Source organism: Zootoca vivipara, chromosome 1, assembly GCF_963506605.1.
Source record: "Zootoca vivipara chromosome 1, rZooViv1.1, whole genome shotgun sequence".
In the NCBI taxonomy this organism is placed as follows: Eukaryota; Metazoa; Chordata; class Lepidosauria; order Squamata; family Lacertidae; genus Zootoca; species Zootoca vivipara.
Window position 1 is genome coordinate 14,862,849 of NC_083276.1, and position 16,587 is coordinate 14,879,435.

Sequence of the window (16,587 nt, forward strand, 5' to 3'; positions counted from 1 at the left end):
CCCATGGCAGGATTGTCCGGTGCCCAGCTGATTGCATATTTATTCAATTAACAAGATTGATATGCCGTTTAATCATCAAAACCTCAAAGCAGTTTATAGAAAAGAGACATTAAAATTACCGATAAAAGCAAAAACGATTTAGCCTTTAAAAAATCCCGAATAAAATACCAGCAGTTTTTTAAAAAATCATACATTATAAAAAGACATATGAAAAGGCCTATGAAATTTACATGTCTAGGGAGGCTTTTTTCAACACAATGGTTTTTTTAGCAGGAGCTAGAAGAAGTACAATGAAGGTGTCTCAATGGCCAACAAATCCCATACATTGTGACTCTTTCCCACCCCACCATATGTGAGAAAAAAATGAGAATTGCAATGATAGGACACTGTTCTGTTCCTTGCGTAAACATAGGAATCATTTTGAAAATCTAGTTCCAAACAACATGGAAGGAGGTTGGAAGGCAATAAGATCTCTGATTTAAAAATACTAGTACTACTACTACTACTAATAAAAATAATAATAATAATAATGGCTTTTAATTGTGCATTTGTATGCATAATGTTGCAAACTTCTGTGATGTTCTTTATGGCTAGCAGTATATAAATATTAACGAGTTCAATAAATCAAAAGTGGGGTGGCGAATCCCTTTTATAGCCATGAAGAAGAATGAAGGAAATATTGATCCCTCAAGTCTGGTCTCAGGATTGAGGGAGACAAATGCATTTGAAGAGAACAGGCCAACCAACATCACAACTACCGGTAGTTTTGCCTATTATACCACATATTTCCCACTACGTATCAGTCGGAGCATGGGCGTACCCAGGATCAAAACTAGGGGGGGGGCAAGGGGAGGGGCCAAGGCACGGAAGGGGAGGGGCCACAAAGTGGGCGAGAACGGCGAACTCGTGCTCCGCCGGGCTGTGCCCCTCCCTAGAAGCAGGGCTGGTGGGCGGAGGCGGAGCCCAGCCCAGCGGAGCGCGAGTTCAGCGTTCCCGCCCGCGCCGCACTCTCTGGTTCCCCGCCGCGCTTGGCCTTGCCAGAGGGCGCGACGGGGAGCTGGAGGGAGGGTGCGGCGCGGCGCGGCAGGAATGGCAAACTCGCGCTCCGCCGGGCTGTGCTCCGCCTCTGCCCACCAGCCCTGCTTCTAGAGTAGGGCAGCTGCCCTAACTTGCCCCGTGGTGGGTACGCCCTTGAGTCGGAGGAAGGTTCTGGAATTGCCGTACAATTGGCCACAAGCAGCCTGCTCCTGGGACACTCTGCAATCGTTTCTACACAGTCTGGGGGTGGCGGCGTTTGACATGGTTCTGACCTTGCCTGGCTGGGAAGTATTCGGCTCAGCTGATTTCAGAAAACGGTTATCTTTCTAGGCCAAGAGGTGTTGCATCACTCGTCCCCTATCACATTCGCAGCCCAGAGGAAAAAGGGGGGGAAGCAGCAGAGCATTGAGATCAAGTGGCAGGCTCAGAGGAGAGGGTGATATCAGTGTGCAGCTTAGACATGCTTGAACTCGCAGAAATCCCCAAGCTTTATAAACACACTGAGATGCTTAGCATTGGAACCCTGCACCCAAATATGATTTTTGTACATGCATTGGGAGAAAAGCCCACAACCAAATTATTTTTCCTACTGCACCTTATCTTTTAAGCTTGATTCACCTGCTGCCCTGTGATTAGGTTGTTGTTGTTTAGTTTAGTCGTGTCCGACTCTTCGTGACCCCATGGACCATAGCACGCCAGGCACTCCTGTCTTCCGCTGCCTCCCGCAGTTTGGTCAAACTCATGTTCGTAGCTTCGAGAACACTGTCCAACCATCTTGTCCTCTGTCATCCCCTTCTCCTTGTGCCCTCCATCTTTCCCAGCATCAGGGTCTTTTCCAGGGAGTCTTCTCTTCTCATGAGGTGGCCAAAGTATTGGAGCCTCAGCTTCAGGACCTGTCCTTCCAGTGAGCACTCAGGGCTGATTTCCTTCAGAATGGATAGGTTTGATCTTCTTGCAGTCCATGGGACTCTCAAGAGTCTCCTCCAGCGCCATAATTCAAAAGCATCAATTAGGTAGTTATCTTTAAAATAAAATTTTAAAAACAGCTTTTATCGATCCGTGTTTCTGGTTTCCTCCCAGGCCCTGACAAAAAGGACTCTTAGCCCAGTTTTCGAAACAGCATCTTGGGCGTTTGCATGCGCAAGTGGAAAGAACATGACCAGTATACACGTTGATGCTCCTCTGTTTGCAGGATCTTCAGAGTGCCACAGATGTTGCACAATGGCCACAGCCTCTCTGTTTACATTGGGAGGGGGGAAATGAGGTGGAGGGGTGTAAAGGGAGCTTGTGCGATTGTTCCAAGATCCCCCAGATGTTCTGCCTTCAAAAGGCCCTCCAAGAATGCCAAAGGTTTTCTGTAGAAACAGCGGTAATATTCTGGCAAGCAACTTATGTCACACCCACACTGTAAATTTAAAGCACGTAGCTTCCCCCCCCCCCAAATCCTGGGAAGTGCCATTTGTGTTAAAGGTGCTGGGAATTGTAACTTTGTGAGAGATTAAGAATCCCAGGATTATTTGGGGGAAAGTAATGTGCTTCAAATGTATTTAAAATGTCTGGTTACAGGAAAGCCCTTTTACAAAGGATGTTGATTCAAATACTGTAGCCATAGAGGGCTGTCAACCAGCTGTGTTGCCACTAAGTCACACATCACTTTTCCTTTGTTTGGGCAACAGATCAGATCAGCTGGCTGGCCAATTCTATCCTGTTCTTTGGAGAAGGAGACGAAAATGCGGCATTCCCTTTTCTCATCTGCCTCTTGTTTCTACATCCTCTTGGCAAGAAATGACCCACCTGTCCCCTTCAATAAGTAACCTGATTTATTCAGCCATGAAGAAATTCCTCCTTGGCCTCAATACACCGTCACAGAAGATACTCAGATTGTGTTGTATTCAAGAAGAGCAAATTGACTGTACACTGGACAACACAGGCTCCCCTCCCCTCTCTTCCTTTGGCCTCCAAGAAGCCTTGCTGTGCACCTGAGTCAGAAATCACCATTTCCATCACCAACACTTCTGCATGCAGAAATCAAGGTTCAGCAGGTAACACAAGCCCATGTCCCCTGTCACATGTGAGAGGGGTGGTGGAAGTCCACCGATTGAACAAGAAGTGGGGGACCACACATCACACAGCCAGACCGGGCCCACAGTTCAGACACCATTTTTGAACTTATATTTTGCACGTTTGTAACTTAGATACCGGTAGCAGTTATAAACATGCCTTCATTTTGCTACTGTAATTGCTGGTTCAAGACCTGGATTATGTAAGTAAATACTACTTTTACTTCTTCATAAAACAATGTGTGTGATTGTTGCTGTTAAGGGGGAGAAAAGCTGTTTCTTCAGTTGTTCTGGGATGACACACAAATTGGTTTGGCTTATTGGCAGAGCCGTAATCGCTTAAAAATGAAATTCTGCATTTCCACATTCCATATGGAATATTCCATATTCCAAATCCTGCCTTCCATATTCATTAGGGACCCCTTCAGGCTGGTCTTTTGATTTTGCAACTGTATTCTGCAACCCGTCATTGAAGCTGTAATAGTGCATCAGTCGTGGATTTATTCAGGAGCGTCCACACTGCTTTATTACTACTAGTTCTGCGATGCTCCCTCAGTTTTTGCATATTCTTGCCGCCTGGAGAGGCACTCTTGCGATATAGTGCAACGAAAACAGTACAAAACAAAACAAACCCCGTGAACATTTAAAGTGATGGGAGTTTAGCACGACATGCACAGACTGGAAACAAAGCAGTAGGTCTGCCCCACCCCCCCCAAAAAAAACTTTCAGGCAAAAACAGCATTGAAAGGATCACCTATAACCATTGATATAACCATCATGAGCACAAGTCATTGTGAACGCACAGTAAAAAGGATGTCTTTTGGGGGACCCTAAGACCTGATATTCCTACCTCTCTCTGTAGAGGCTGAGTTGTACAGACTCAGTACTGGCTTATTGCATCAGTCACAACCCTTGCAGCTGGAGGAGATGCAAATCCAGCAGTTGCACAAGTAACTTTACCATTTGCATGATGTCTGTGGGTATGCAATAGTCCGGCCCATCAAATTGACTCTAGAACAGGACAGGCTGTTTATGCCGCTGCACTGCTTGCTTGCTTGCACAGTCTGAAGGTCTGGAAAGCCGGTTTGTTCTGTTCACCGATTGCACAGAGAAAGCTCTCTCTTACAAGTACAAACATGCAGTCTTCTTAATCAGTCACATACTCTGTAGCCTTTCTTTCTTTCTTTCTTTCTTTCTTTCTTTCTTTCTTTCTTTCTTTCTTTCTTTCTTTCTTTCTTTCTTTCTTTCTTTCTTTCTTTCTTTCTTTCTTTCTTTCTTTCTTTTTCTCTCCACCTTCCCTTCTTCGTTTTCTTCTCTTTCTTCTTTGGCATCCTCTCCTCGGGATCTTTATTAGGGTGCAGGGACTGAGAGGAGAAAGGAAAGATCCCAGTTGGAAGCTGGCAGGGGTTACTCCCTTCTGTAGGTGCTAAGGGTTAAGAATTACCTTTAAGAGAGGACTCCGCATTCTATTTGTAGCTGTTTTGTTTTTGTTTTTTACATTAGTTTCCCATAATTTACTGTATTATTAAAAACTTTATTTAAAAATATTAGAATCATAAAGTTGGAAGGGACCCCCAGGGTTCATCCAGTCCAACCCCCTGCAATGCCCAGTACCTGCTGTGCTCTGACTGGTTTCTTGACATGCTGGCCACATGACCTGGAAGCTGTATGTCGGCTCCCTCGGCCAATAATGCGAGATGAGTGCCGCAACCCCAGAGTCATCCGCAACTGGACCTAACAGTCAGGGGTCCCTTTACCTTTGCCTTTACAATGATAAGCCTGTTCACATTAATCATACGGACAACCTGCAACAGTGTTGCTGAGAGCAGATGAAATACATTCTGACCATGCTCAGAGGCTCACTTTCCCCTGTTATTACAGGGTCGAGTCCTGGCACTGAAAACCAGATGTGGAGCTCTGCTCTGCTGAGCCCTTGCCAAACCTTAGCTCCGGTCTTCTTCCTTTTTCAGAATAAATGACACCACAGCTGGAGGCAGCAATGCTTTTCAATACCAGTTGCTGGAAACCACAGGAGGGGAAGAGTGCTGCTCTTGTGCTCGGATCCTGCTTGCAGGTTTCCCACAGGCATCCGGTTGGCCACTGTGAGAACAGGATGCTGGGCTAGATGGGCCACTGGCCTGATCCAGCGGGCTCATCTCAATTTCTTAATGTGAGTTTGCAATTTTTTAAAAAAGGATCTGCTCCAGCTGGGTAGTAGGAAGTCACACAACAGCTGCAAGAGATCTTGAGTCTGCAGCCCCTTTGTCCTGAAGTTGAAAGACTCCCAGCTCTTATACCTCCCACTTTGGCACACACGCGTTAGAAACAGTTGCCCAGAAACCGGCAAAACCTTGCAGAGTGTTTCCATGTGCGTGGAGTGGGGGAAAGCACACACAGGGAGGAAAAGAAAGCATTAAGCACTACTTCACCGCAAACCAGCTCCACGGGACAGTGTGCAGGGGCAGAGAAACCTTGGGGTGGGGGATGTACTCAAGGCCCAGCTTCCTTCTGCTGCTGAAGGCGGCTCTCTTATAATGGGAGGAAGGCTCTCAGCCACAGGGCGAAGGGGCTCTCCTCCCAAGGATCATAGCGGTCAACTTTCGGATTTGAAAATAAGGGATCAGCAGCCTCACCTGTCCCGGGGACAGTCTACGGCAGGCATAGGCAACCTTGGCTCTCCAGATGTTTTGGAACTGCAACTCCCATGATCCCTGACCACTGGCCCTGTTAGCTAGGCATCATGGGAGTTATAGTCCTAAAACATCTGGAGAGCCAAGGTTGCCTATGCCTGGTCTACGGTATAGCTAACAATCCAGGATAGCAGCGGGAAACGGCGCTGGAATAAGGGAATTTCCAGCAAAAAAAGGGAAGGTTGACAGCTATGCCAAGGATGCTGATTTTGCAAGTTAACTGGTAGAGCAGCCAGATCCCAGTTTGGGAAACTGGCATTGCAGAGGAAAGGGCCATAGCTCTGTGGTATCTGCTTTGCTTGAAGGAGGTCCCAGCTTGAATCCCCAGCATCTCCAGTTTGGGCTAGGAATAGACTCCTGCCTGAAACCCAGGACAGCTGCTGCCAGTCAGTGCAGGCAATGCTGAGCTAGACGGTCCAGTGGCCTGACTTAATATATATAAATTAACAAATAAGCATAACAAATGACAGGGCAGAAGGAAAATGTACAACACTTTAAGAGAAATATGGCACATGCTGCTTGCAACACTCTAATGTTTCAAAGATAGCATATTCAATTTGTTCTGCAGACAGTGGAATTATAGAGTTGGGAGGTACATCAGAGCTAATCTGATGAGATCCCCTTTTCCAGTAGAACTACTGGAGTATATCATATAGCCGAAGAAATATCAGAAGGCATAAATCAGGGATTTTGGAGGCATTTATTTATCTAGGAAATCTCACTATTCAAAAGAAAATTTCCCCAAGGAAACAGAACAACTTTTATCTGCTAGACTGGCCTTCTTTTGTCCCCAGGAGTGACAGCAAGGATCTGGCACCCGCATTATATTTAAATGTCTGTGACTAAAAGCTTGTTTTTTGGGGAATGCGATACATGACTGGGAATCGTTTTAAGCCATTATTAATTCACTTCATAGTTATAGTAACAACAGTGTTGGCCTCATTAGACATTAATGCGCCTGCCATTATTAAGCAGTGCCTGTATGAGATCAAGCATATTTCCAGGCACTAAATTGCCATTTGCCATGCTCAGTCCTGCTGCCAAACCCTCTGCCTTCTTCCTTTGTAACACTGCGGAAATCCACTCTTTCCCGACTGTCCTCTGCTCTTCGAGATCTCCATACACGCATGAACAAATGAATGAATGAATCTATTAATACGGTCGCAGACCAGCATCAACACATACAGTAATACAGATCAACACAAAGCATAACAAAATGCAAAAGGCAGTGTGAAAATAACGAGGATTTAAATACAAAAAATTAAAATCACTTCTTAACGGACTCCCTATAGTTGACATTTAGGGGTTGGGTCATTATGGGATATCACTTGCTTCCTGCGATTGATTGCAGACAAGCAAAATTTAGCTACATTTAATGTAGTCTTGGAATTCTTGTCCTCTAGCAGTAGTTTTAGACTATGATGATCAGATTCTTTCATGGACTTTTGCAAGACAGGTGTAATAAAAGTCAAACGTATATCGTCATACAAACGACAGCGTAAAAGTACACGTGAGGCAGTTTCTACTTCCATAGAGCCGCAAGGGCAGACCCGTGCAGTATATGGTTTACCCTCAAATCTGCCCTGTAGTAAGGCAGAAGGGAGAACATTGAATCTGACGAGGGTAAAAGATCGTCTGTATTTGGGGATCTGAATTTCAGACAGATAGCTTGCTGGGGCGAAACCTCTCCCATGGTCCCTTATTACAGAATATTTAGAATATTTTGCATGAACAAATAAAGCAAGAAGGGGACGACAGAGGACGAGATGGTTGGACAGTGTTCTCAAAGCTACGAACAGGAGTCCAACCAAACTGCGGGAGGCAGTGGAAGACAGGAGTGCCTGGCGTGCTCTGGTCCATGGGGTCACAAAGATTCGGACACGACTGAACGACTAAACAATGACGTTCCCTGTGCCACTATGCAAGAGTGTCTGCATGTCTGCAGTGCACCAGGGCAGAATTTTTGGTGTATGCTCAGCTTGAATGGTCCATGCGGTCGCATTTAAATTATTCCAGACTTTGCAGAAGAAAACTGAATCTTAAGTGAGAAGTTGTTACTCCATCAGCTCACATTGCAGTTTGTGTATTGGTTTAGTGATGTTAAGTTGCCCCAAGAAAGCCATATATATATATATTTTTTAAAAAAAACCCAAATCCAAGCATCTTTTTAAGAAAAAGGAGAGTTTATTGCACTTATCTGAAAGCACAATTGGGGGGGGGACCACATGCACAGGTGTACAGAAATGAAACTAAAGATGGTAAACATTTCAGACTGTTGGATGAAACATAATAAAAAAAACTTATTGGCTTAAAAGGGTTGTAAACACCAGCTAATACTGTATTAATGAACCAAGCAAGGTGCCCTATTACAGAGAATACAAACTAGCAAGCCAAGCCGTTATCATGAGGTCTTTTTTTTTTGTATAATATTTCAGTATTGTAACATGAACATCTCGTTCTTGGCCAGGAGGAGTGCGAAACAGCCCCGTTTCCACCCTCCAGAAGTTCCCGACTTCAGAGAAGTGTCTTGGATGCCTTCTGACATGTCACTTGCCGATGAAGCTCCCCAAACAGACCATCAAGTGACCTGGGTGAACCTCGGCAGCTGAGTTGGTTACGATCCAGTGGCAGTCTAAAAAAAGAAACTCCGAGGCCGGCTCCATATATAGGTTGAGGAAGGGATCGAGCAAAACAGATCAGGTCTCAGAGGGAAACAAATATGACCTGCTAGTCACCCTAAACTGAAAGGGAAGGAGCGTAACACTCATTATGCAAGCGCTTGTTGCAAAACAGGTATCTGCGGTGACCGAATGTTAAGTTCTCGATATGCAGAGGTGCCGTGTTCTTGGTTTGCAGTGGTTTCTCCCCAGAAATCTACCACAGGAAGGAAGGAAAGAAAGAAGGAAACAGGCGTGGCACTTGACCTGAGCGCTGGGTTCCCAAAGATTCTCCACACATGCCCCCCCCCCAGTCCCTGCTGTTAAGTTGGCTCATCCACAGGTTCATTAGCAGCTGCTTAAAAAAAAACCCAAGGGTGCTTCTGTTCCTCAAATAAACATATCCTTAAAACTATAAGGGAAGGCTTTCCCACCCAAGCCACTGGAATTAACCTCTCTCCTAGAGTTTTGGGGTTTTTCTTTTTCTTTTTAAACTCTCCATGAAATATAAATTGCAGTGATTAGTAAATTATCAAGCACTTCTGCTGTAAACATCTCAAGTGTAAGACATTGCAAGATATAGCTAATATAGCTTTAAAAAAGGACCATTCTGAAGACAAAACCTAACCAATACCAGAGACTCTCTCGTGAGATGCAATTTCTTTATTTTCGTTTTGTTTCGTGATACAAAAGTGGAAATTCAGAGTCTCCTCCGGTTACAGTTCAGTCAGGCCAAGCATGGATCTCAATGGGCACCCACAGCCCCTCCCTTCATATTACAAGCCTGACTTTCAATGTTCTGCCTAATCCTCTCATGGGTATCTATGAAACAAAAGCCATTAGTGTCCCGGTTTTAGGCATACGAGGAGCCAATGCCTGCACAAATTCTTGGAGGAACCCCAACTTTTCAGCAAGGTTTGAAATTAGTAACTGCAGAGCAAAGGTTCAGAGGAACCCTGGAAGCTACGAGGAAAATGGTCCCAAGAGGTTTTCGCCTCAATTGCCAAACTGTGCCTTGCCTTGCCGCGTTGACTTTCTACTGAGAAGGGTTATCTCGTTCTGAAAAGTAACCGTCTTCCACCTTGCACCCATTTCCCCCTACGCGGTGTAAAAGTGCAAGGACATTAAAAAATGCATTTCTGCTGTTCAGCCTATGTCACAGACTTCCTCCCCGATGTCGCACAGATATTAATTTGCATGCTAGAGCAACATTTGTTTTGCTGCTAACGAGGTTAAATCGATAAGTATTTTTAAACGGTACAGCTACGGTAAAGACTTCTTAAAGCCAAGTTGCCCACCTCGCCCAAGAGATACAGAAACAAGACAACCTCACGACACAGTTTGGGGGGATATTGGACAAAGTCAGTGTTTTATATATCAAAGTGCTGATTGTTGTCAGACGCTGGCCCAACACTCCCACGTGCGTGTCCATGCTGTTATAGCGCTCCAGGTCCTTGGGGGCCTCATATTACCTCCCATTCGTCTTCATCTGAGTGAAAGGACATGGAAGCGTCGCTGTGTTTCTGCAACGTGTGGGAATGGCGGAAGGTCTTTGTGAGGCGCTGGAGGAGGCAGCCCGAAGGACCAACGGCCCACAGTTCATCTAGAGGAGTAGCTGGGGAAGAAAAAGTTGCCAGGTTCAATTTTAGCAGGCCAACAGGCAGGCTGTTAGCTAAGGAGCCCATCCCATTCCATACTACAACTCCCAGAAGCATTGCCTGCTTTGCATTGCTGTGTCTCCTGTGCTAAAGGTCCCGTTTGAAGCCTAACAGGTTCAACAGTTCAGCTGAAGGCAGGCTGGGGTGGGGAGTTGTTTAAATGCCACATGGAGGAAGGGCCAAAACAGACCTGATTCAACTGCCCACAAGAAGAGAGCGCCTACCACCTGATTTTTAATCACGTATGTGTGGCAAGCACACCCAAGGGGCAGCAGATGCATCACCACTTATGAGCCGGGTGCCAGGCTCTAGGTCAATTCCTTTCCACCTACTCTCTAGTAAGCTCTTTGCAAGGCTTTCTGTGGAAACCCGGTACAGTCATACCTTGGAAGTCGAATGGAATCCGTTCTGGAAGTCCATTCGACTTCCAAAACGTTCAGAAAACCAAAGCGCAGCCTATCGGAAGCCACAGAAGCCCTGTCCGACGTTCGGCTTCCAAAAATACAGGTGAAACTCGGAAAATTAGAATATTGTTGAAAAGTGCATTTATTTCAGTAATGCAACTTATTATTTTTTATTTTTATTTTTACAAGTGCTTTCTTTTGGAAATTCCACAGTAATAAAACAAATAGTTACAATAATACAAAAATAAACATCGCTATTACATTTCATTAATTACATTCCATTTATAATTGACCCACCTAACGACAAATAATTACAACAAATAAAGGCTTGACATATCTTGTTTTGCATGTCATGCATCTGTCTCATATATTGGTTTCACTTTTTAAATTGCGTTACTGAAATAAATGCACTTTTCGACGATATTCTAATTTCCCGAGTTTTACCTGTAGTTCGCAAACCGGAACAGTCACGTCCGGGTTTGCAGCATCCGGGAGCCAAAATGTTCGAGAACTAAGCTGTTCGAAAACCAAGGTATGACTGTATTCATCCAATGTTCTCTTTAAGAAGAGGACATTCAACACTTTGAAAACAACAACATAGAATTGTAGAGTTGGAAAGAAGGACCCTGAGGGTCATCTATGCCAACCCCCTGCAATGCAGGCATCTTTTGCCCAACACGGGTCTTGAACCCATGACCCTGAGATAAAGAGTTGCGTGCTCCACCCATTGAGAGATCCAGCTATGAATTATGCTCCTGCTCAGACCAGCATGCTTCATGTTTTAAGTACTGGATGCAATTGCCACTACAAGCCCTACAAGACCGTAAGAGCGTGTGTGTGTGTGTGTGTGTGTGAGAGAGAGAGAGAGAGAGAACAAAACACCACTCGCCTGTCAAACAAGAAACATTCCCTGGAATCTTCTTCCAGTAATCTCCTGCGGGGTTTTTATCCGTGATGCCGTACCGACGTGCTATGTCGCCATTCGGACAACGTGCCCAAACAGTCCTTGTACTTATCGTCAGCTGGCATGCCTGAAGCCCTGAAGCCAAAGGAGAAGTTTGGTCAAAGTACTGAAGAGCGAATACAAAAGCAAAATACAGTGTCAGTAAAGGGAAATGCAAAAAGAAGGCAGGGGAGGAGGAAAAGCCACACACTGCTTCTCCCTTTTCCTCTGCTTCTAATTTCATGGGGGAGATCTGGGAGATTACATACCGTATTTCCCAATGGTGTTTCAACAGCAACCAAATGATGCATGCAAAATATTCTCACCTGGAACCTGTTCCCAATCTGTGCCTACAGGCATCTCCTCTGTAATCCCCGTGCGAACATGGACGTTCCATTTGTTGTCGATCGCCCACAGGCTCTGGTCGTTGGGACTTGAGAACACACTAACCAAGTTGACTCCAACTGGCTGCAAAAGATAATACAATGGTCAATGCCATCCTCTGCCATTTGATACAAACCCTCTCTAATGGATCGGCACTGACTGAGAGGCGGGAAATTAAATTAAAGATGGAACTGCCGGAAGGAGTGAAGAGAAAGTGCTGAATGTATACTGGCAGTCAAAAGAGCTTCAGAAAACGTAGCATTATTATTATTTATTGCAGAAAGGAAACTCAAAGCAAATTAGATAACATTCCATTTGATCGCCTCTGGGAAGGCAAAACAAAAGGCAAAACAACCCACCCGTAAAATGCAGGCTCAATATCACTTTCTCCAAAAACCCAAAGTAACTAATGATATTTATATAACGCTTCTGTTTTAAAATCTGAACTCGGTGCCAAATTTCTGTTAAGCGTAACGGGAAGCAAATCTGTCCTGGAAAGAGAAATATGGTAGGCGGAAGACTCCATGACATACTGTTCTTACAAAGAGATTCTCTTCTCTCCATCTCTCGCTCTCTGACTCGCACACGTTTCATTTTTCAGGACTGCATCCTCCAGAAGTTTCCCATCGTGTTTCAATTTAAATATCAAATAATGCAGAATATGTCCGAATATGATACATGCGCACAGGCCCTTGCTATTTGCAGTGCCAGTGCCTTTTGCTTGTTTCGGCTTCTTATTATTTCTACATTATAGAATACACAGGCATTGTGCTCTGGAGTAAAAAGCTGCCTATCTGAATTATCGCCATTCTGCGCAACTCGATCTACACTCTATATATCTTAGCCTTTAGCAAAGTTACGGCTACCGGGAGAACGGACATTAGGAGCCAAAGAAGCTCATCCCCTTTCCAGTCAGAATCTGATCACAGCGATTGGGATGAAAAACTCTCCTCCAGCTCAAACTGGCAAGTGGCGCGAAGACCCCTTTCCCTGTACTGTGTGATCTGAACTACAAGAGCAGTGCGCAACTAATTTTCTGGGTGTGTGATCTCTCTTTCTTTGCACATAGCAAGATCTTGCCTATGCCCCGCTACTTTGCAATGCCGCGAAGACGGCAGCCTGCGAGTCACCCTGAATTCTGCCATTGCCCTAGGGACCCTTCCCAGGTCAACAGCAGGCTTTCATGCCAACGCAGGTGGCGCTGGGGGAAATGAGAAGGGGGTGGGTGATGAAGGGAGATTATTTACCTTTGTAAAAGGTAAAGGTAAAGGGACCCCTGACCATTAGGTCCAGTCGTGACCGACTCTGGGGTTGCGCGCTCATCTCGCATTATTGGCCGAGGGAGCCGGCGTATAGCTTCCAGGTCATGTGGCCAGCATGACAAAGCCGCTTCTGGCAAACCAGAGCAGCACATGGAAACGCCGTTTACCTTCCCACTATAGCAGTTCCTATTTATCTACTTGCATTTTGATGTGCTTTCGAACTGCTAGGTTGGCAGGAGCTGGGACCAAGCAACGGGAGCTCACCCCGTCACAGGGATTCGAACCGCCGACCTTCTGATCAGCAAGCCCTAGGCTCAGTGGTTTAGCCCACAGCACCACCTGGGTCCCCTTTGTACAAGAGGCTAAATTCCAGACACCCAAAAGCCTGAGGTTTCTACCAACATATGCAAAAGGCCCCCTCTCCAGCCTCTACCCAGGCAAGCAAGAAGCATGATTTGCAGTCCAAGGACACATTACAACCAGGTAAACACATTCAAGGCGGGAGCAGAGCAGAAGCAATGAGGGGCATGGCCTGGAGAGAGGCTGTGGCTTATGGAGAGTGTCAAGGGCCAGACTGAGAGCCTGCAGGGCTCTCCACCCTGGTTTTAGCTATCAATGAGGTTTAAATGTTTGGATGACTATGCATTGGGGATGGGGTGGAAGACGGGTGTCAGGCCGTTCTTAGCCCTGTATTATGATGTCTGGGTCCTGAACACAGACTGTTTGATCTAGCACACCATGCTCTGGTCTACAGATGACAACAAAATAGGGGGAAATTATCCGTATCTTATTCAGAACACAGAATTTCTTATCACTTTGCAGCACGCACAGTAAGCTGGACGGGCAGATAGCAAACATGTTGCTGCACACAGGGAGTCGAGTAGGAGAGTTTCGTATGAGGCTCTTCAGGGTGCCATACCCACACGATGTCTCCCACAGCCTTGTGTAGCTGCATGTTTGAGTATGAACTGCGAAATGCCCTCCGAACACCAACAGAAGCAATAACAAACATGAAGGAATAGCTATTGGGTATTGCAAGGGATCTTTTACTGATCACACATTGGCAGCCAACTTAGGAGATTTTTCTTTATGGGTCAAACACATTTACTTTTTCATTTTTCCTCCTTCCTCTGTTTCCATCCCCCCCCCCCCACTTCAAATCACATCCTCCTCACATGCATGTCGGCTAGTAATATGGAGTGTGAGCCAGACTCTTTTAAATCCAAGGCTGAAGTTTAAAAGACTCCGGTTGCGTGGTTGCTGAATCTTAGCCCTGCAGCAAAGTCAAGCACAGTGCCGCTTTTCCCCCCCCAATGGTTGAGGCATCTGACGAACTAGGCTTTAATTCGCGAAAGCCACAAAAAACCTGCTCGCTTTTAAATACACCACATGCTGTTGCTTAGTCTATAAACCTATTGCATTTATGAAAAAAAATACTTGTATACTGCATCATAAAAAATATCAAAGCGGTTCATAAGCATTACACACACAAACACACACAAAAAAAACCACATACAAAATTTAGGGTGGGGGATCATCAGCTAACTATTACAGGAAATATTTTCTTAATTGTCTGCGTAAGCCTGGCAGGACAGAAAAGGTTGCCCCACAAGTATTTGAAAGTTAAGGCAGAAGACACCTGCTGAATCTCTGCTGGACGAGCATCCCATAGGACTGGGCCGATGAGACTAAAGGCTGTTTCGTGGTGATGTCAAACGAGCCTCATCAACTTGGGAGGATATAGGGTGGAATTGAACACTGCGCTCCTCCTCCTGTTCCACCGGTGCAGGCCATTATTATTATTATTATTATTATTATTATTATTATTATTATTATTATGTGTGTGCCCCAGTGACACAATGGGTCAGCGCATCTGGCTGCTAAACAGAAAGTTGGTGCTTCAAGTCCACCCAGGGACGGTTGTGGGCAGGATTCCTGCATTGCAGGGGGTTGGACTAGAAGACCCTTGGGGGTCCCTTCCAACTCTACAATTCTATGGTTCTATGTATACCATCCTTTGTTCAAAGAACACAGGGTGGTTTGCAACAGAAAAATACAAACTGAGATGACAAAATATATAATATAGAAACACCCCCCCCCGCCACCCACATTGTTCTGGGAGATCCTTCCACACATCCCTGGGAAATTTCAAGGCATGCATTGGGGGGGGGGGGAGAAGGGGAGAAGGTAAGGACGCCCTTTTGTGCAATCAGATGTCCTTGCACAGGGCAAATCCTGCCCTTAAGTGTTCAGAAACAGTACTTTTATTACTCCAAACTCGGGATAATTATTTAGAAATCCTTTCCAGCCTTTAATAAGCCATTCATTCATTCACTCACTCACTCACAACACACATGTTGTGAAAAGAAGGCTGAAAGGTAAAATGGAAGTGAGCAAAAAAGAGAGAAAGAAATAAGGAATGAAAAAGCAGTCAAATATGGATGGCACAAGGAAGATGAGCTAGCCCTTCATCCCAAGGCTCTTCGTCTCAAAGCGACCACCAAACAGGGGCTACATTGGGAATCACTTGAGGCAGGATGCGTGAGCAGGGCCCATCGCTGACCTTTATCCTGCAATCTCATTTTACAAGCTTCATTCCCAAAAGTACAACTGGGCGCCTGGGGGAAAATTTAGTGCTGCAAGTTTGAACATGTGCTTAGGCAGACACGTGGATGTCCTCTTAAAACCCTTAAACAGATCCACACTCTGCTCTGCTGCATCCACCTTCTCCTGGGTGTCCACTCCACTCTATTAAAATAATATTTTTAAAGCCCATATATTCCTTGACCTAAAGGCAATTATTTATTATTATTGAAAGTATTTTTACCCTGCTCTTCAGCTGAAAAGGTCTCCGGAGAGGGGTTACAAGGATCGGTAATAAGATGATGGCTCAGTCGTTAGAGCACGGGACTCTTAACTTTTCAGGGTTGTGGGTTCGAGCCCCATGCTGGGCAAAAGATTCCTGCATTGCAGGGGGTTGGACTAGATGGCCCTCGGGGGTCCCTTCCAACTCTACAATTCTGCGATTCCATGCTCCTTGTGCAATACAGAAGACATGGCACAAAAGGAGAAAGTGACTGGGAGGGAGGAGGGGAAAACAGCAACACCCACGCACTCCTGCTTTCTGGCAAGGAAGAACGAAGCGTGCTCTTTGCAGCTGCTCCCTTTCCGGCCAATGGATGGGGCTAGGTCCACCTTCCCATTGCTATGATGTTCTTCCTGGGAGGAACCTCTTTGTGGCTTTTGTGTTCAAGTTGTAGAAAGCCGAGCATGCTTCCCTTCAGCTCTGCATTCCTGGGGGTGATTTTGGCACCCATCTGCAAGCTGCGCTCACGTGTCCAGGCAACCAGAGAGACTCATGCATGGTCTGAAGCACCCTGCATAGCTGCAAAGATGAGCATGTCTGAGACTGCCCAGTTTCTGAATAGAAGACTTCCGGGAACCATGTGCACACTGATAACCAGTCTTATAGGAGACCAGAATTGCCTCCT

The 16,587-nt window shown here is 45.6% G+C and overlaps 1 protein-coding gene across 2 annotated transcripts in view; it reads right to left on the reverse strand.

Annotated features, from left to right (window-relative positions):
• Window positions 1-9,093: 9,093 nt before the first annotated feature.
• Window positions 9,094-16,587, reverse strand: part of TECPR2 (tectonin beta-propeller repeat containing 2) — a 49,088-nt gene continuing 41,594 nt past the window's right edge. For both annotated transcript variants that reach the window (XM_060271776.1, XM_035105651.2), the window contains exons 19-21: window positions 11,777-11,918; window positions 11,397-11,546; window positions 9,094-10,060 (exon numbers count right to left, since the gene is read on the reverse strand). In XM_060271776.1, coding sequence (XP_060127759.1) covers window positions 9,909-10,060; window positions 11,397-11,546; window positions 11,777-11,918 — 444 coding nt within the window. In that variant the 3' untranslated portion in view covers window positions 9,094-9,908. The remainder of the gene's footprint in view (window positions 10,061-11,396; window positions 11,547-11,776; window positions 11,919-16,587) is intronic.